This window comes from Polyodon spathula, chromosome 3, assembly GCF_017654505.1.
Source record: "Polyodon spathula isolate WHYD16114869_AA chromosome 3, ASM1765450v1, whole genome shotgun sequence".
In the NCBI taxonomy this organism is placed as follows: domain Eukaryota; kingdom Metazoa; phylum Chordata; class Actinopteri; order Acipenseriformes; family Polyodontidae; genus Polyodon; species Polyodon spathula.
The window spans coordinates 23,525,741-23,547,703 of record NC_054536.1 but is presented as its reverse complement, the minus strand read 5'-3'; the positions used below and the strand labels follow the sequence as shown (position 1 = coordinate 23,547,703).

General features: G+C 38.5%; 1 protein-coding gene across 15 annotated transcripts in view; it reads right to left on the bottom strand.

Moving 5' to 3' along the window:
* The window catches only part of fhod3a (formin homology 2 domain containing 3a), a 247,016-nt gene that overhangs the window by 16,777 nt on the left and 208,276 nt on the right, over positions 1-21,963 (bottom strand). For all 15 annotated transcript variants that reach the window (XM_041244725.1, XM_041244726.1, XM_041244727.1 and 12 more), the window contains 6 exons: positions 14,428-14,805; positions 10,646-11,538; positions 3,392-3,550; positions 2,200-2,382; positions 1,753-1,872; positions 581-742 (listed from right to left, as the gene is read on the bottom strand). In XM_041244725.1, coding sequence (XP_041100659.1) covers positions 581-742; positions 1,753-1,872; positions 2,200-2,382; positions 3,392-3,550; positions 10,646-11,538; positions 14,428-14,805 — 1,895 coding nt within the window. The remainder of the gene's footprint in view (positions 1-580; positions 743-1,752; positions 1,873-2,199; positions 2,383-3,391; positions 3,551-10,645; positions 11,539-14,427; positions 14,806-21,963) is intronic.

Here is a 21,963-nt window from a genome sequence, read left to right as displayed (position 1 = left end):
TCTGCCTGCTAAAGAAAGGTCTCCCGAGAGGCAAGACCAGTAACTCAAGAGGAGCTCACCATTTCATAAACACAGTGTGCACACTCTAGGAATGAAAGTTATTCATGTTATAGCCCTATATAACATATAGCTTGATAACGTACACTACTTCAAAAGCTAATATTTGCAAATCAAAACTAATGATACCAAATACATTAATTACATATTAATGGATGTTAAAAAATGTGTATCATTTTTCACTTACTTTGGGCCCATAATCCCTACATTCACAATGTAGTTGTTAGGCTAATTAATTAGCTTGCAGTAGATGGCTAACTTAAGACTGACAAACTGTAAACACTGGTGGTATTGAGCAGAACTGAGCATAACTACATTGTAATTATAAATAGATCTGAAGTTTAAAACAAAAACTAAAAATTGTTGCTATTCTATCCTAAATCTATAAATATCTTTGCATGCTAAACTGATAAAGGAATGTCATAACCCTAGTAGAGGCAGGAAAGCTGGCTCTTCAGAACAAGGATTATATTCAAACATCTGTATTGAATGCAGGAAGTACCGTAGTGCTTTTCTGACATACCTTGGCTGACCTGGTGATAGCCCCGATCTCTGAGTAGAGGTCTGTGCTGTCTGGGACCTTCTCCACCACTATTGTGCAGGTGTGATGCAAGAGAGACTGCTTGTGCACAGTGTCCTTCACCTCTGGAACTTTTTCCAGGTAGCTCAGCTCAAACCCTTTGGCCTTTAATTAAAAGAATGTCCTATCAAGTTTATGAACATTTTCAAATGCATAACATAAACTTGGAGAAGTACAATATGTTTTACACACTTGATTGAAGCTTACATTCCATGTTGTACCAATACTGGCAGTCACCATTTAAAAAAAAAAAAAAAAAAAAATATATATATATATATATAGATTATATATATGACGTATGCGTATATATTCCACTCATATAGACCAGGGTAAGATTCTCATTTTTTTTTTTTTCTTTTTTTTTTTTTTTTTTTTTTTTTTTTTTTTTTTTTTTATGAGAAAATGTATAACCAGAAGTAGATCTGTGTCCCACTTCACTTGTGGAACAGATTTCTCATTTAAACATATAAATGAGAAAAATGATGATTAGTAAACAAGGGGTCTGGCTTGGGCAACAAATACCTCACCTCAGTGATTCTTATTGGAGAGTAGTACTGGATATATACATATACTAAACAGTTTATCAAAGAATAAATCAGATTATTATTTAGTACCTGTGACCTCTGCATGTTAATGGCTATGAATGACATGGTGGTGGTGCTTCAAGTATTGTATTCTGCCTTTAAAGATCAGCAGTGCTATTAGAGATTATATTATTAAAATATTAGCTGATGTTTAATAACATTTAAAATAGAAACATGTTAGCTAATGTTTTAACTTCAAAATCATTTTCCATAATAATTTGGAAGTGGTTAATTTATCGCCAACCACTTGTCTTTATCAATAAATATAAAAATTTTTTCCCCCATTTAATTTTTATTATTCTGTTTGTACGTGGACAAGAACATGTTGCTCAGGGTCACAGAGTAAGCCAATGGCTGAGCTGGGATTTATCCATTGCAAAAATCCAATCTTTTTTACTTTCCTGGAATGTTAGTCAAAAATATTATGATAGCTTAAGTTCAGTAAAAACTTTATTTAGATGGCATTGTTGTGTTTCAGGGTGATATGCACACACAGACTAAATAAAATAAGAAACTAGAACCTTTACTTACATTTGATGCATTTAGAAAGTTACCGATTGTAAGTAAAGTAGATAAGATGTGCCTCAGTGTCTTATTATTTTCTAGCTGGTCCATCCCTTCTTTCAAGTCTTGGAGGGGCTCAGCTACTTCCTACAGATGGAATAAAGAGTATGTTATTTATATGACACATATAAGTGTTCTTGCATAGCCCCATATTAAGTTACTTTTCCATCTGCAAGTAAAGCTGAGGGAACACAAAGCCCCTTTTTCAGGAACAGTGGCTTGAAACCTGGTTCTAGGAGGCCTGGGGACCTAGTTTGTGGCATCTTTGCTGTATCAAACCCTGGTGTGCCATGCAGAGGCCTGAAACTTAGTCTCCTGAAACCACGCTCCAAGCCACAAAGTGGCTTTGTGTTCCCTCATGTAGTTTTTGAAATGGAAGTAGAAGTAAAATGATTCAGAGCAACATAAAGTCACCTTCTCTGTTAACTCGTAGTCCATTTTGAAGGCCCAGAGCTGGAGCCTGGCGGAGAGCTCACTGATGGAAGACAGGGTGAGCAGGAATTGTTCCGCGCTGCCCAGGGGAATGTCTGGGCTGGCCAGCTGGGCTTCCTGGATCTTCTGTTTCTCCTCCACCGTTGGTATCATGGTTAAAATTTTCTGGAAATGTTCAGAAAATTTACTAGTTGGCAAAATTACTGATGAATAAATTATTTCTTAATTGACTAGCATTGTTCTTATTTATTTGAATAATTCTTTAAAGTATATAAATTCAGGAGAAACAACAGTACCTGATTTGGAGCTCTTTTATGTATGTGGAAGAGAGTTAATAACTGAAACCTAGTGGTTCACAAAATGGTTCACTGAACTTCTATGCTACAAATGAAATCAATTGATCAAGTTTCTTTTTTAGAATTAAAAAAATAAAAATAAATAAATGGGGTGACATAATAAGGATAAACTGTAAAATACACAGTTAAGATAAAAAACAGATTAATGCATTTTTGGTGTTTGGCAGAAAACTGAACGTTTTAAATGAAGTATGTTATTTCTCTGACATATCATTGCATTTGCCTTGTTTTGATTAAAAATCAATGGTGCCAAGGAATACATACTGTAGGTTTTTTGGTTTTGCATACAAGTAGGTTTTTTGGTTTTGCATACAAGGATTATTGATCACACAAAGAATCCAGAGTCTTTCATCAAAAATATGTGTTTTATTATAAAACATGTAGCTTGTAATTTTACACTATATGGTGTTTTTCTTAGATATACTTAAGAGGCTGCACATTTAAAATGATTCACATGTGGAGGTTTCTTAAAATTCAGCATGTTTCACATAAAAACAGCTGTTTATTGCTGAATAAACTGCTGTGCAATTTGAAATGATACCTTCATTAAATTGTTGCTAAAAGGCATCAGTGCTATAGTAGCAGTGGAATTAGTCTATAATCTTAGTAAGCAGTTAAACACAACCAAGTTGCAGTTGTTGTTATAGGTGTTGACAGGCTGCTGCTGTTGGGGAACTAGGCAGTAGGTGTTACAGTACTGTTTGAGAGACATTACGTGTATAGTCACAATCAATTGAAAACCAAAACACCGGCAGTGGGGGTTGAACGCAGTACCTGGGTTTAATATCGAAATATAATTTATCATTTTAAAAACGTACCTCAATCCCTTCTTTATTTAAGGCATATTCATCAAAGTTGAGAATAGCGGTCTTGATTGTCCTTGGTGGGGGTAACACTGTCATACCGATGTTAATGGCATTGCTTCTTTTTGAGTCAAGAACAATGATTTCCTGTCGCTTCCCGTCAGCGGCGGTTTTCTAAAACAGGGAAAGGAAAACCCAGAAGCAGCTGTCAGTACGAACACGTCCCACTGCATTATTCAGAACAAATGGTTACCACATTGGAAATGTTTGTATGCAAGGGACATGTGTACACTAGGCTAACATAGCTGTTTGAAGCACGCATGGTAAATATCAAAACATAATTTGAAACACTGCAGAATGACAGTACATTTAAAAAATGCTAGATAAGCAAAATATTTAGTTTATAGTGCTTTGTGTAACCTGTCTGATAAACATTGTTATCACTGGCACTTTTGGCTCTATGTCATCTGTTGCCAGGTAAGTATATGGAAATATTTTATGCACCTATCTGATGTTCCTTCCCAATCTGCCTGAACCATTTTTGATGTCTCTTGCCAGGTACTGCTGAATCTGCACCCCCCCCCCCCCCCTTCTCCCCCACAATCTGACTTTTAGTTGAAGGGGAAAAAATCTCTTGCAGCTATCTGTTAGTCCTTCGCACTGTATTTGTTGCAATGATGAAAAATTGTAACCATATGCTTGGTTTAGTGCTTTTATCTTGTTTCTGTCATTTCTTCTAACCTCGTTGCCAAGCCCCCAGCAACAGGTTTTGTTCAGGGCTGCTGGCAGCCTGAACATTGTTTTAGGTTTTCATTACAATTTGTAGACCCATTAGAACTTTACTGAGGCTGTCCTGCTTGTACCCAGTTTTACTTTGGACTGGGGGGCTAAAGCGATAAGGCGGCAAAAAAACGCACAGAGACTTGCATTAAGAGTGTGTACAAAATGTACACTGTATTCTCTACAGTTATTTGACTTCATTGTCTGATAAGTTCTCTAGGCCATAAAAAAAAAAAAAAACCTTTCCTGGATCCTATGTATCTGCTGCATCACTACACAATATTTAGTAAAATGATGTATCTATGTAAAATGATGTTGTTGTCTAACATATATCTGTAACCATGTATTGACTTGCTGATGAATAAAGCAGACATATGAAGTAATGTAATGTGGCTGGATTTGCTTTTTTTTTGAAGAGATATTTCATGTGAACCTGTTTTGAAAAGGCTGGGTTTATAGTCTTCCAGGAGTTATTACCCAACTTGTTAAATACTTGCAGTATACTGTCACACATGCTGTGAGTTCATGTTTAACACTAGCTAAAGAACAACAACGATAACATGCTGTGAGTTCATGTTTTACACTAGCTAAAGAACAACAACGATAACATGCTGTGAGTTCATGTTTTACACTAGCTAAAGAACAACAACGATAACATGCTGTGAGTTCATGTTTTACACTAGCTAAAGAACAACAACGATAACATGCTGTGAGTTCATGTTTAACACTAGCTAAAGAACAACAACGATAACATGCTGTGAGTTCATGTTTTACACTAGCTAAAGAACAACAACGATAACATGCTGTGAGTTCATGTTTTACACTAGCTAAAGAACAACAACGATAACATGCTGTGAGTTCATGTTTAACACTAGCTAAAGAACAACAACGATAACATGCTGTGAGTTCATGTTTTACACTAGCTAAAGAACAACAACGATAACATGCTGTGAGTTCATGTTTAACACTAGCTAAAGAACAACAACGATAACATGCTGTGAGTTCATGTTTTACACTAGCTAAAGAACAACAACGATAACATGCTGTGAGTTCATGTTTTACACTAGCTAAAGAACAACAACGATAACATGCTGTGAGTTCATGTTTAACACTAGCTAAAGAACAACAACGATAATGGGATCACTAAATCATTTACACCAAACAGTCATTAGCACCATTTCTTTTACGAAAGGAGAAAAACTGCCAATGAAATTACAGTAAACAAGTAGGAATCAAATTCAGTTAGGCCTTAAGTTGTTCATTTCTCATTTACAGACATTAACATGTGTTTTTTTTTCTCTTTACAATGCTATTGGTGCCAATGTCACAGTATAGTAAAAGCTTTGTGAATGTCCCCCATGGTATTCAGACTGCAGACACCTTACCCATGCAAGTTTAATCCCCCCCCCCCCCCCCAAACTAGGGCCCTGGACAAGTGTTCTTTATGATAAGTATTTTGCAGGGTCACACGTCAGTCGGTTTAATAAAGGTTCGGGAAATTATTTCCAAGCTTTTTAAGGGGTTACTTGAAATCTCATCCCGAGATCTGATTAGAGACTCTGAAAAATAAAAAAAAAAAAAAAAAAAAAAAATATATATATATAGAGAGAGAGAGAGAGAGAGAGAGAGAGAGACCTACTACTAGCAGGCCTCTGGTCTCCGCTCTACCTCTCTCTCTCTACGCCTCTCAAACCTCTCTCCTCTCTCAGGAGAGAGAGGAGAGAGAGAGAGAGTATACAGGCAATGTCTGGGTAAGTTTTTTTTTTTCAAATGATGTCTTTCAAAAACAATTTTGGGAAGTCTATAAAAAAGGTGGTGTGCAATATTAAAAACGAGTACTGTTTATAAAGCAATGTATAAGCTATAGCATGATTATATTTAGGCACTGATGTACAGTACAACTCATTCAACTTGTCTACATGGGCCCCCTCAGTTGAATGCCTGGGGCAACAGAAGGCCAGCGCGTGCCAAAATTCAGCCAACATGCTTAGTCAAGAAAAAAAAAAGTAAATAAATAAAGACTGGCTAACTATTTTTACAAGAAAACATTGCTAACTACATTCATGTGGGAATGCAATTGTACAACAAAGCACAGAGCTGCAAGCAGTTGAAATTAACAGAAATTATATACCAAATGTTTCTTTGATGCTTGTAATTACAATTATTTTCACAATCCAATGTTTTGTTTTTTTCAGAAATAAGAAATACAGGCTATCCTCATATTCTGACGATTCAACTAATGACTCTTTTGCATTATTAACCTGCTTCGACTTTACAATATCGATACGGCATGTAACTGTTTTTTTAATTTTTTTTATTTGAATTTATTTGCCGTTAACAAAGTCTGAGAACAGCAATTGACTCAAAAAGCTGTGAACTCTGTCACATGATGAGGGGCTTAACTTAAGGAGGTGTCTGAGTAATATGTGCGTAATCACCGGGCATGAGTGTAAACAGTTAAATAAATATTTCCATGACTACAATATAACGGGTAATTTTTGTAAAAATATATTATCTGGCCAAAGAGTCAGGAACGTAACCCCAGTTTATAACATTGTTCCTATGGGAAAACGTGCTTCGACTTACGACGTTTCGACTTACATTTCGACTTACAATGCGACTTTCAGGAACCAATTGTGTCATAAGTGCGAGGATTGCCTGTATCGCCGCTGTGGTACACACAACCGTCGGAAGGCTATGTCTTTCAAGTAAGCAGCAATGGGAAGTGGCAGTTTTATGGCAGGGCAAAAGCCATAGTTAAGGATTAAAAGAAGGTTGGTATTAATTACAGCTGAACTGAGAGAACTGAACCCTGACCTGTAATGTATATTCTGTGACCCAGTATGTCACCTTAAGGGTCTCTCTTTTGGAAATAAATAAATAAATAAATAATAAAAATAATTCCCCCATATTTACAAAACAGAACAATGTAATTTTTAATTCCACAGTTTTAACATAAAACAGTAATGTAGGTTGCTGCAAACTTATCTGTGACGGAAGCTAGCAAATAAAAAGTCTGACAGGAAACTTTAATGAAGCAGTAGTTAGTGACAGCGGTATCACACAGACTAGAAGATAAATGTTGGCTGACAGTGAATAGATAAACTTGCTGTTCCCTTTCAATTTGAAAATGACCACCAAAACATTACGTTTGGGATATGCCTGCCTATTAGCTAGTGGTATTTTCTGAACTCTCTATTCCAGAGCTGCCGATAGGCCCCTTCCTGGGATGATGCCCTTGGTCCCGCTTACTGAGGGATTAAAACCATCATTCCATGAAAGCCATTTCTCTTTTTGCCTCTCAAGATGGTAAGGTAAGACACTCTGTGTTGGTATCTGAGCATTTTCTGAAAAAGAGCTTGAGTCTGCTGCAGTTCCCTTGTCTTTCAGTCTGAAAGCTGGCTTGACACTTTCACAGAGTCAGTGACTCCTGATTCAGCCTTTTTTGTTCTATCTTCCCTCAGCAACCTGCACATGCTCGTGTTGCAGGCTGCTGCTTTCTATCTGTGGTATGTGAGTCGACTGCCTGTGCAGTACTGATTTAAAGAAGTGAGTGTTGTTGTCTTTTCCAGCCTTCACTCATGTAGAAGCACGTCCTCCAACGGTACACGCTCAGCCCATGGTACTTTGGTGCCTCTGTGCACTCGGTAAACACGGTGTGCTCAGTACTCAGCGCACTCGTTGCGCATGGTGCTTGGTGCCCTCGGTGCCCTCAGTGCGCATAGCGCCTCGTGCAAACGTTACCCCAGTGCACGCGGTGCTCTGAATACGGTGCTCAGTGCACTTGGTGCACACAGTGCTCAGTGCACTATGTGAGCATAGCGCTTCAGTGCTTGGTGTACTTAGGGCACACATTGCTCCGTGCACTCTGTGCATGCAACGCTCGATACATGTGACGCTCGGTGTATATGGCAGGCCATGACGAGCATTCCGTAGTTCCACGTCTGTACATATTGCAAGGCGAGCATGCCAGGGGTGAAGGGTGAAGCGCTCAAGGCAGGCAAGGGACATTATTTACCTCAAGGAGCAGATGGCCCAGGTCCTTCAGCACTGGTAGAGGTCCCGGTCCCGCTACCACCCTCACCAGCTTTGGCCTGTGGGTCTCCCATGGGAGTCCAGGCCGAGCCGCAGCCGCAGCCTTTGATAGCAGTACAGAGCTTCCCGGGGTGAGGACTCTCTCCCCACGGAGATGGAGCAAGGAGAGGAGCCGGCGCCGTCGACCGTGACGGAACCTAGTTCCGAGGTTGCCTCGGAGACTAGTTTGCCACTGTTGTCCAGCTACATGTCGGCACTGATGGGGGGCGCTGCAAACTTTTCGCCCCAATGGTCCATGTTTTGGATGCAGGCAGTGGCTCCCACAACACAGCCCTTCCCACCGTTCCTTTCTATGGAGGAGGTGCGCTCCATTTGGGATCGACAGGCGTCAGTGACGAATGTGTTGAAGCAAGCCTAGGGACCCTATGTGCCCGTACCCTCAGTGCAGCGTTACGGAGACATGTTTGAAAAGGGCCTACGCAGCGAAAGCGCAGGTGACCTGCCCTGCTAACACAGCAGGTATCCTGACTGCACACTTGGATTGTGTACTCACAGGGACACCACTCCCAGAGCCGGTGGCCACTGAGCTTCACCTCCTTTGAAGTACGCTGATCCAGATCTTCGGTGTTCAAAGGCAAGCCCTAGGCCGGAGCCAGGCAAGCCTGGTGGTGGTTCGTAGACAGCTATGGCTGTCGCAGGCAAGGGTACCCGACGCGGATAAGGCGGCATTGCTGGACGCACCGATATCCCTGGGACATACATTCGGGCCGGCTGTGGCAGAGATTTTACAGCGCTCCGTTCGAGAGTGTGAAGCATCTTGGCAGGTGGCCGCGCTGTTCCCTCCCCATGCTCCCTTGCGATTGGCAGGCCCCCCAGGTGCGTACCGTTCCAGTGCCCACGGCCCCACTGGGTGACCTGAGGCTACTGTGCATAACAGTTGCGCGCTGCAGTTCCATTTGGGATCTCCCCCCTTCCGAGGAGTCGTGCACACAAGTGTCGGACCCTCTTCAGAATGTGGCCGAGGGATTATCAGATAATTGATAGCTATTTAATCCCTCGGTCACTAACATAAAAGCCTGCACCTCTCTGTACTTTGGGTGTGGGTGTTCGAAAGTGGAGAATGAAAGCGGAGGAGATGAGAGAAAACAAAACTAAAATATAAATAGGAACAGTGACAGCAAAACTGCCCAGCCTGACCTATTGTTTGTGTTTTGTGTTTCTGATTATTTTTGTTTAAACTTTTATTTTGCTCTGTGAGCATTGTTTTGTTAAAGTCTTTTTTGGGGGTTTTGTTATTTAAATAAAAACAGCACACGCTTCATCTTTTCTCCTGCAGTACTGCCACTGTCTGGTTCCTGCTTCTGGCCTGAAGTCACCACTACAGCCACCCCTGTCAAACCAACATTAAACCACCATTAACCCACCATATTTGAACTGTGTTTTACCAATTTCCACCAGCACATTTTCTGATTGACTCTATGTTTATATTAAAAGGGAAGCACTTTAACATTTTCTCAGGATGCATTGAGAGCCCAATGCACATACTGCAAAAGCTTAAAACAAATCTTTCACTGATCTTATTTATTTTATATTTTTTATTAGGTCCATTGCTCTTAATCATTTTTGAAGGGGGAAAGGGTGACCTAAATTTAATTTGATCTGTTTTACATCTGTACATTTTCAATGGGCTGAAAAAGAAACATACACTGACAATGGTTGAATGACGTCCAAATGACTTCAAGGGCTAAGTGGCAGCACGTGGTGCAAAATAGGATACACTGCAGGAAACAGTGAATTATGAGCAGTGACACACTGAAACACTTCAAAAAAGACCTGCACAAGTTATTGGGCTATAATATTAGAGTACATTACACTAATGTTTCAATACTATATATATATATATATATATATATATATATATATATATATATTAATATATATATATATATATATATATATATATATATATATACTATATAATATATAGAATATATTATATAATATATAATATATATACATTATATTTTATGTATAAATACATATTTTATGCAATGTGAAGAAAATTAGATTAACAAGATTAACTTAGCTGAAAATTTGCTGTTCATTGGCCACTGTATTATTATTATTATTATTATTTTTTTTTTTTTGGTTTATTTACCATTTTCACAACAGAAATTGAAGTGTAACAGGCATTGCTGTGTGATGCACTGCCATTACGGATTATGTCCTGTCCCCGTCTGTGAGATGAGATGTGGCTAAAAGCTGTAAAACCACAAATGCAAAGGAGACTGGATCTGTTGCACTGTGGTTAAGACAGTTAATTTCGTGGCACAGTGTTGCTGGTTCAAGCCCAGCCTCTGCCCTGTTACACAATATCCAGGGCATTTCTGCTTAAATGTAATTCCATCCAACCAAACACAGCTTTTTTCCCCAATGTTGTCTTTAGATTCTTACCTTAGTGACTGGCAGTTCCTTAGACTTGGTTTCAAAGAGGTGCTCCAACCTGGAGGTGTCCAACTTGATGGGTTCCAGCTTAGACCACAGGGAGTCTTTAAAGCGTTTGTGCGTTTTGTACTGCCAGTCCATAGGACGAACCTCATTCCAAAACAGCCGAATGGTCTTTTTCTTTTTCTGGAAGGACGGCTCACCCCGCAGCAGCTGTGGAGAACTGATGTGCTGGGAGACAATGAAGGGTGGGGGAGGTGGCGCCATGACGCCAGGGATAGGGGGCGGTGGTGGGCAGCCAAAAAGAGGTGGTGGGGGTGGTAAGGCCATAAAAGATGGTAGAGGGGGAGGGGGAGGAAGAATCTGCTCCCCAGAGCCCACAATGCTGTCCATATCCAAAACATCTTGGTCGTCTTCATCCCCCAAGTCTGTGAAGTCCATGTCTTTGATCTTTAGCTCCCGAGGACTGGCCATGAGTTGATCCCAAATGTAATCTGACTCCTTCTTGGGAGGCGCTAGTGGTTTCTCTGGCTGCGTCTCACTGACTTCGCTCTCAGTTGGGGCCAGGCCCTTGACCAGCTCCCCGCTGTTGAACTTCTCGGCGAAGGCCTTGACACTGCCTTGGTTGTCCAGGTGCTCCATGTCCTTCTTGGTGTTCTCCTCGTTGGCCTGCTTGTTGGCTTGCAGAACGGAGATCCTGCTGGCTAGGCTGGCCACTAACTCTTCGCTCTCCTCTTTCTCCTTGTCTTCCACCTGTTCTTTCTTTTCTTCCTCTTCCTCCTCCTCATCCTGTGGCTTCTTGTTTTGGGCATACAACATGTCCAACATGAACAGCTTATTGCTGAGGATTTTGCTGCACTGGTCGTTCACATCCACATCCTTAATGCATTGTGCCCATGGACCTGTTGTGAGGGAAAAAGAAGAACAAATCAGTGGCATAGCTAAAGAGGTGGTTTTAGGGGTTTGAAACCCCCCCAAATTCATTATTCAATGAATTTGAAGAGAAACAAATATCAGCCACCTGTGACACTGTAAACACCCGTCACAACCAATGTAAGTTCTGACCTGTGAGCTGTTTGCTTCGCTACCTGCCTGAGCACACTTCGAGAAAAAATAATAATAAAAGAAAATCTGTCAAACACATATCTAGCTGTGATTGGGCAGAGTCCTGTCATTTTTACAGTAGATTCAGCCTTTGACTCCTTTGATTGGACAATGCGTGTGCACGTACTGATCAAACCGATGTGCGATGAGACGTTGAAAATGTATATAGAAATTAAGCTTTTAAACCTTTTCATCTCAAGTACTAGTGTTTCCAGCAGGGACCATCAGGTGTACCAGTAACTATGTGCAATATAAAGCCCGATTTGCACAGGACTAAAAATCAACACATAAACTGGTGGTTTCGCAATTTTTACCGATATCGGTCGATTTCTTTTTATCAGAGATAATTTTCTCAGCGGTCCTATGATTATTTTACAGTACATTGGGACCTTCTGTAAAATTTAAAACTCAGGCATCCTGTGTCTTTTTACTCCTGTGCAAATCGACCATGTCAGTGTTATGTTACAATTGATATAGCATTTCAGTGTTATGTTACAATTGATATAGCATTTGCTGGTATTCATGTCAAAGCAATACCATCCATCGCACTAAACAATAATATAATATTAAAATTGGTATGATCTGTCTCAAGATTCTACAGCTGAGTAAAACACAACGATTGGGCATAACCAAATTGGGCAAAGGCGAAAATACAAAACATAGTTGGAAAAATGTATGCTTTGAACGGTGCATTTCATATATGAAAATACATACCACTCAAAGGACAAAATGGTTACTCTAGCTCAGTGGTCCTCAAAGTGGTGCCCGCGTCAGCTGTTCTTAAATTCTGAGTTGTGACCACATTGCTGGTGGGTCGAGCGTGGGAAAATAAAGAAAGCTTTAAATACATTTTACAACAAAAGCGCCACAGCAGTCTGTTGACAGTGCTGCTGCTTATACGGTGTCTGTTTCAGTTGCAAGTATTGACAGTAAGTTTAACCAATAGGACAGTCAATTAACTGCCAAATTTTACGCCGCTGTCCAATCATAAGCAAGCAGAGGCATTCTGCATGAAAATTGAAGGCAAGTGAGTAGTCAATGGGAAAGTGAAAGATCTGACAGCTTTCCAATCATTCTTGAGCAGACGCGGGGTGTTAATATGCCAGGTAAGCACATAATTTTGCCGACTGTTATTGAGAAAAATAATACATTTCAGTATTTAGAATTATATTTTCTCTCTATAGATTTTTTAATATCACCAGACAAGGGAAACACCACAGTAGATTTAGTTACGAATCCACTTTCTCTGAATAATTGTAGTGGAGATGAGCGATCTTTAAAACTGAGTAGTGTTGACAAATTTGCCAAATTGAAACAAAGCGAGACACTATCCTCTTTTATTTTAGCTTATTAATGGTTATCTGTGTAAACATGCTATTTAAAAATATTTGCATTGTGTATTTTATATAAATTATTTATAGAATAAGCGCAACATGCACAATTACTGCCTGAGACTTGGCCTTATCAGTGAGCCAAGAACAACTCCCACTAAAACTCTTAATATATATAAAAAAATGAATGAACCAATAGTACAGCACTTCACCAGTCAAGGACATGACATAAATGATGTAAAGTTTGTAGTATTAGAACAGCTAAAATTAGACAATACGACATATAAAAGAATAAAAGAAAGTAAATGGATAAATAAACTGAACACAATTATGCCAGCGGGACTCAACAGAAAAGAATGAACTAATTAAATCTAATAAATATATAAAAGTTAAAAATAATTAAATAGACAATATTTAATTCAAAAGTTGTACAAGCTAATGCGCTGGGGAAACCATATCAAGGCTGATCCTCAAAGCCAGCATTGCATGATAATATAAATATAAGTTTATATAAAATAATGTTAATTAGAATTAATATAGATTTAAAGATATAAGTAAAAATGATGTCACATATAGAACACCATTACATCATGTAAGAATAAATCATGGATTTGAATATAAACAATAACAAGTAGTTGTCATGCCGTCAAACACCTATAAATACCTCCAATGTTTTGATTCAAACACATGCTCCCTTGAGAAAGATATGTACAACATATTGAAACGTTGGGCAGCTGGCTCTTTGAGCTAATACACACACACACATATATATATATATATATATATATATATAATATATATATATATGAATAATATATATATAGATATATCATATATAATATATATATAGATAGATAGATAGATAGATAGATAGATAGATAGACACACACACACTGTATATGTTGTGGGAATGCAGTGTTTAAGATAAGAACCTATGCAATAGTTAGCATGCCCACAAACAGCCAAGTAAGATTAATTCATGCACGTGCCCAAATTACTTTGAGGACCACTACTCTAGCCTTTGGAATAGAAGGTACCACGAAATTAGTTATTTAGACCTGGTTAATTGTTTACAAATCACTCAGAAAAGCGCCTTCTTTGGCCACAACATCGCATTTCTTTTGAGTTTACCGACTTTTGTTGACAAAAACTAATCCACGTCTGGGAGGTTACTAGATGTCCTCTGCTTTTGACCAACTCTGAGGACATCACGGTTCTTAAAAGGGCGATTTCGGAGTGTAGTTAATTTTTACTTGCAGAAACATTTTGATAAATAATTTATTACCCATCTGCAATAATTTATTACCCATCTGCTATAAGAATGTATTTTCTTCAGACCAAACCCCTTTCCTTTACCAGTCTCATCGTCTCTGGTTAGCTTGTCCTCTCTCTCCTCTCTCTCTAAAGTGCTGCTGGCAGAGGAGATGCTGGAGGCTGAACAGTTGTCCTTCTCGTTCACTTCCTCATTCTGCCTCTCCTTCTCGCTGAGGAGAGTGTTGTCCTCTGGCTCCCGTTCTGGTCCCTGCTCCGCTTCTAGTTCTGGTCCCTCCACGTCCTGAGATTCCACTTCCTCCTTTTGGGCCTCTGCTTCCTGTTCAGCCTCGTGCTCCAATTCCAGTTCAGGTGCCCGCTTTGCTTCAAGTTCTGTTTCAAGTTCTGTCAATGGCTCCTGGGCCGTTTCGATTTCTGTTTTGGGTTCTAGATCTGGTTCAGGCTCTGGTTCGCTGATAATTACTATGGATGAAAAAAAGGAGAAAAGTGATCTACATACTGTACTCGTCTCTGTAAGGGAAGTGGTTTCTTCTAACTGTTTTTTTTAAGAATAGGGCCCATTTTTAAAAATGATTGTGTAATTTAGATTATCACCACCAATGTGTTGCTTCTCCCTCGTTTAAGTAGCCCTTAAGTCCAATACAATATGGCCCTAATGTTTTTATTACTTGAGATTTTTCATTTTATGGTTCCAAAGAAACACTTTTTCGGAGTCAGAATTATAGATTTGCTTTGAACTTTTTCCATAACACTGCTGGTATTCTTTGACTCACCTACAATGCTGGATGCCCCCCCCCCCCCATGTTTACGTGTATATTATTATGTGTTTTTCCACATAGCATAAAGTCATGAATACCCACATCCACTAGGAATCTGTTCTAGAGGCTCCTCAGCTGTGGACATTATTATGTATTATTGTAAATATACCTTGGTGTAAAACTACTTCAGTGTTTACAAGAGCTGAATTGATTTAGTAGCCTTGTAAGTTAATATGATGGTTGCTGCATTAATATAATACAACTAAAGGTTCTGTTTTGAGGTATGATGCATGTGACAGGGCTCTGAAAAAAAAAAAGTTCCTTGTACAGTAACTGACAAGTGTATATTAACAATAAAAAAACACTTACAAGTGTATATTAACAAAAAAAAAACAAAACAATGCAGCATTTTACAGGGACACACAACAGCTCTTGACAGATGGCATCATTCAAAGCTATAATGAAAGTTTTCAACAACCCTTGCAGAAAAAAACAAACATATCTGTTACAAGCTGGCTTTACTAAAAACAAAACAAGTTTCATATTGTGGAATGGTTGAGGCCTGCCTCTGTAAATAATATGTTTTTGTTTGATTGTAAATACTATTTGTACATAAACATTTAAAATGTTCTAAATTAAAGTATGTGCTAGATATGGTAGGGCTGGGAGATTAGACTTCCTTCCCTGCCTAATTGAATTTTAATGTACAGCAGGTGGCCAGGTGGCTATCGAATAATATTTTGTCAATTAACCCTGGTCATCTGCCTTTAATATCAGTCATTTGTTCAGTGTTGTTTCTGTGCTATCCCATGCTTTGTTTACAAACCAAAAGCCTTATGACCGTGTGTAAAGCCAGCGTGAGTGAGCCAACATCAGGGACCTCATTATATTCAAACGGGATCCTTAGGATCATAGGTAGGTGTTAAATTAAGGTATTTTAATCCCTCCTATTTATTTAGTTTATGTCGGGAAAAGGTTCCTAAAGCGGGAGCAGCGCTCGACCAGAGCTTGGCCACCTTTTGTTTTGTTTTGTTAGCTGTTTTTCTTACTGTGTTTTGTTTTTGCCTTTTTGTCTTTTGTTATTACATACTACTGCACCTGACTACCTCTAAATAATAAAACTTCAGACGACTGAATGGCGTTTGCAACATCAAACCCTCTGTGTGTCTCTCGTTTCTCAGAGGATAACAACACAATACAGAACGCCCCTGTTACACTTATATATTACTGTGGCATCCTAATATTACAATTGTGTACTCTCTTTTTCTCTCTAATGAATTTCGTCCCTAGGAATAAAAACTAGTCAGGACTTTTTAATCCACTTTCGTTTATGTGGGAAAAACAACACATTTTGCAACATCAAACCCTCTGTGTGTCTCTCGTTTCTCAGAGGATAACAACACAATACAGAACGCCCCTGTTACACTTATATATTACTGTGGCATCCTAATATTACAATTGTGTACTCTCTTTTTCAGAACATCACATGGAAGACCAGATAGGCCAGATTCAATTTTACAACATTGGATTCAACATCTGTACCCATTCTACACAACAAAATGGCGGCTTGGCATAAGAAAAGTGCTACAGTGAGCTCAAGTGCTTAATCATCTTTTACAGTTTTGCTAGCTGGCATGTGGTGTACCACACTGTAATCATGTGAAAGCCCATCACGCCGTGCTACACGTGCAGCATAGCCTGCAATGACAATTTTTCCACTATGGTGCCATTTCTACTACTCCCCTTATTCCTTTGCAGTAGAAGTTGTCACCTGTAATATACCGTATATTCTTCACTTTGAAAATGTTTTTGAAGGTTCTATACAATGTGAAAGAGGAGTCCTTAGCATACGTTGTACCACATATTGTGACTTTAATAAAATTGTGGGCCAGGTTAAAAATACATAAGCATTTGGGGTCACAATTCAAGGACAATGGGGTCTGTACAATTGATCTAAACAATACCACTGCCATTCAAATCATTAAAGAAAAAGACTCCCTTTTTTAAGCAGTCTTCAGAGAATGGTTTTAGTTGTGGCGCTATTAAAATCTGTTCAATTGAATACACGCCTATCTGTCCAGCAGAGAGAAGCTGGGATCTCTAAAACTTGTTGACCAACATGGTGTTACAACCTCAGACATGACCAGCTGAAAAGTTTATTAAACAGAAATCAGATGTTAAAAGCTAACAAAGTTTATAGGCTATAGGAGTCTTAACTCACTTGTACCATAAGTTATAAAAGTGTACCACAGTAAAAGCATATGTGCAAAGCATAGTGAAAACAGGGTAAAGCATAGATAAACATTGTTAAGTCTGTAGAGAAATGGTAAAGCATACGGCAAACTAAACTGCAGCATATGGCAAACTAAATGATACTTCACACATAGTATAACCAAGGGAAAAGCATGGGTTAACTTTAAAATTACTGTAATATTCTTGTATAAGGGATAATCTGTTCAGAAGCAGCAGAGGCCCTGTTCATACTGTCTTGCTAGCCTCAGCTGGTATCTCAAGGGCTTAATTTCACATGTGTTTCCAATATGTTCTTCCTTCATCTCCCAACACATTTCTATATAAATCAACAGCTTCAAAAAAAAACACATGTAAAAAGATGGTAATCCTTATATGTGGAAAAAAAAAGAATACCTTTCCTGAATCAACAGTTCAGGAAAACATTCATAGGGATTGTCAAGGCTTCATCTGGTATCAGCAATGTCATAACTCTTGACAGGAATCTACATGTTTTAAAGCTATGTCTTGTCTTTGAAAGTCATTCATAAAACAGATAATCTCTTACTTAAACCCTAGTTCAACAACATAATTACTTTTAGGTCTAAACACTGTAAGGAATGGGAAACACTGATTATCTTGCATGTGGGTGGAAGCTACTGGTGACCACATTCTGCATTTACAGATAAAACATGGTACATTATGGTAAATGCATAATCAAACGTATTTAGCTCTTGAAACAATTGATTATTTGTCCAGGTTTCTACTCAAAGTTCTGTTTACTGTAGACTTCCCCAGGGTTTCTTTTGTCATGGCAGATGGAAACAATGCAAATGGCTCTGAAGATACAAAATCCACATCTGGTTCATCTGTACATGAGGAAAGGGGCTGCTACCCAGAATGGATTTCATTAATAAAAAAAGATCCATCAAAGTGGTGCACAACACAGTTATATTTAATGTGGTTAGATGCCAAATGTATTATTCTTATAAGCTGATGCTAATCATCGTGTTTATCCTTTTAATATTGGTTCCCGAAGCTGCAAGATTGTGCAAATGAGAAACAGTGAGAAACAGGGAGATGAAAGGAAGGGCGACATGTTTGTCATTTCTTTATTGTCATTGGGACAGGTTTCAAAACTTCTCATTTTAGCTTCAAGTTTTAAAATGTAGACAAGGGCATTTTCGTTTAACCTCCAGCTCGTCAGGGGAAGCTATTTCCTGAACTGTGCAGTTTACTTCCTTCAAAAGATGTAAAACAGAAGTCATGTCTGCTTGGTGTGGCGTCTCTAGCGGTAACCTCATTAGTTGCCTAGCTCTGTTAAAACATTGTATCTAAACAATAATGTTCAATGTAGAATGTAATGTTTGGTATTTGGGACTAATAAAAGGTAAAGGACAATGGCACTGGCTACAGTTTACAGTTTGACAACTTCCCCACACAGGCTGCCAGATTGAGCCAAATTGCGTGGTGGCTTTGTGATGTTGTGTGATGGTTCAGTGGTCTATACTGAGCCCCCTTCACTTGTGACCTAATCCAGCTTCCAACCCAGTCCATGGTAAAAAGTACAAGAAGCAAGTCATAGCTTGTGCATCACCTCCCAGCCTCCTGTATGCGTGGAGACTGACAGGGCTATCATGCGCACACACCTATTCTTCAACAGGCGATGATTAGTAGTTACAGATAATTATACCATATGCTCCAATTTTAAATCAACATTAATATACTTTATGTGAAAGTTTTAGACCATTCCGAAATGGTTTGCCAGCGCAACCATAATTTATGACATAGTTTTTGGTACAGGCAACAGCATTCCCTACCTAATTAGTCGAGAAAGCCAAACCTGTCAGTTGGCTGTCTGGTAAATTACTCCTAATACACAAACAGTATATGTTGCTCAGCAACCAAGCAGTATATTAGAAAATGTTTAAAAAATTTTTAAAAAGTCATAGAAAGAACACCATGGAAGAATGTCTGTTAAACAGACTGTCTAGTAAAGATATGATGGCCTTTAAAAAAAAAAAAAAAAAAAGAACCTAGAAATATTAAGTTGTACCCTGCCCCATTAGCATAAAACTGTTTTTTCTCTCACTTTTTATTAAGCTGCTCTAGCCACACCTTTGCTATACCGCAATCCAGGACAAACCGTGGTTTGTGGCTTTATCTACAGTATATCTGTAAATCAAAACTCTGGAATTTTCCATTGTATCACCAAACTGATAGCAAACCCTTTCCTCAGATCTTAAGGGATTCTCATCCAAATACTGATGTGTATCTCCATTTAATCTAAGGGAGCTTTTCTAGTCAAAGAATTCTGAAATCTGAATTTAAAAGTAAAAGCACTAGAAAGTTCAAGATAAAGGCACCATCTCCGTATTTCTTTGAAACTACACAAATAAAAAGCCCCTGTGACAGTTGTTCAAAGTCCTTTGCTGTAAAAAATATCAATGCTGTTATTATATTTCACATTGCCTGTCATTTTCAATTAATAAAAAAAAGTATAATTAATAAATGCTATGAAATAACCTTACTGGAACACTACTTTAAGGTTAACTACTGTACACAGGAGGACTAGGAATCTCATACGAAACTCATCAGCCTCCCAAAGGCAAACTGTGAAAAACAGATGATGTAACAAAAGGGATAAGGTTACAGTAATATTATAAATTATATTGAGATCTATGGTTGAATATACTGTATGTGGCTGAAATCGGAAATCTATACCAGAAAGTGAACAATGCTGTTCACTAGCACTTCATGTTTTTACTTTAAATGTATGCCATAGGAATGTCTGATTTGGATGGGATTTGTTGATGGCTGATGTTAATTGCAAGCTTGTTGAAAAACAAAATATACAAAATCTAAACTAAACAGATACATTTTAATTTTTAAAACAATGGCTGTTAGGGTCCGCTGTAGAGCAATGAGGAAAAACAGTCCCTTTACACTCAGAGGGTAACAAATTGCTACACCAGTGCAATAATGAGCATTAGTGGGTTAGTATTCTTCTTTTCTTGTGATACAAGCAGCGGTCCAAATAAGCAAAGAACGTGCTTAATTAGACCTTTTTAATTGTTCTTGACTCCTAAAAAGATGTTGCTTTCTAGTTGCTTATAAAATTGTATAGTTAACTTGAAAGTTTCAACTGTTTAAAAGCTGAAAACAATTAAAAAGGTCTAATTATGTGGATGAATAGTTCAATTAAGTGTTAAATTAAGTAATTGATAACTCAGTTGGAAGAAGACACAGTGGGTCCCCAGGACCAGTACTGGGAAACCATGTTGTAGAACACACATGGTTGTACAGTAGTTCAAAGTAATATTGTTGTTAAAATGGAAGGCTCGTTTGTAATGCCTACTCCATTACCAATAAAGATTGTACAGTATTTATCGAGATTACTCATGACTTCAAGGTAATGCTGCATTTTACCTCCTGAAAATACATTTTACTCTCTCAGTTTTCAAATTAGAGGGTAAGTTACTCCAAGGCCAAAACCTTATCTTAAAACAAAATGCTTGGAAATGTTGTTCCTTCAACTGTAGCTACTAAGGCTGCCCTTTTGAAGACAGTCTAAGGACTGCACAGAGACCATATTTTTAATATAGCATTGTGACAGCTTAGCATCACGGCCATAGGTGTAATTTACATGGGAGACACGTGGGACATGCCCCCCCTCCCTTTTTTTCAATGGTGGGGAAATGTCCCCCTCACACTGCAGGAGTATTAAAACTTTTATTTCACGACAATTTATTGGTATAGTATAATCACCAGTCAGCATAGAAAATGGTAAGAAAAATGTAATTGAATCTGGATCACTGGAGCCGGATCATGAGATGATGTTTTAATACGAGGATCTAGATCAGGCTCCACTGATCTATAATGTTGATCCGATCTTGGAGCTGCACACACCATAACTAGGGAAACTGACCAATGAGAAGCGAACATGCTTAGAGCGTAGTTTAAAGACCCCAGCTGACAAATGTGTATACAGCCTGAGATCATAGTAGTGTTGGGGAAAAATGGGAAAAGGGGGGACAAAATTAGAGGAGGATGCACTACATTGCTGTATCCAAAACACAGGAAAATAGTTTAAGTTTGTAATTCACCTAGGGATGCACCGAATCCAGGATTTGGTTTCGGATTCGGCCTGAATACCTACTTTTTGAGCAGGGTTCGGATTCGGCCGAATCCTATATCCGCCCAGACGCACATCCGTTTTAATACATCCCTCCAATGTGTGCTGTTCTTATTTAAACAAAAGACAAGAATCCAGTATTGAACTTAACTTTTGTATTTAATAACAAGAACATGTTTTATGAACTTTGTCACAGCTCTCAACTCCCTATTGCTGGAGCATGCACTAAACAGTCACGCTGCTGCTGAATGCAGACATACCCCCGTATGCAACAACACATTCACATTAACATCTTTCATGGAGTAAAGTTATGCAGTAAACCTGTAATATATAGTAACGGCAGACTGTTGTAGACTTTTGTGCTTTGTCTGTCAAATGTGTTCTAGAGATCATACGGATATATATATATATATATATATATATATATATATATATATATATATATATATATATATATATATATATATATATATATATATCGCTGCACATATATATATA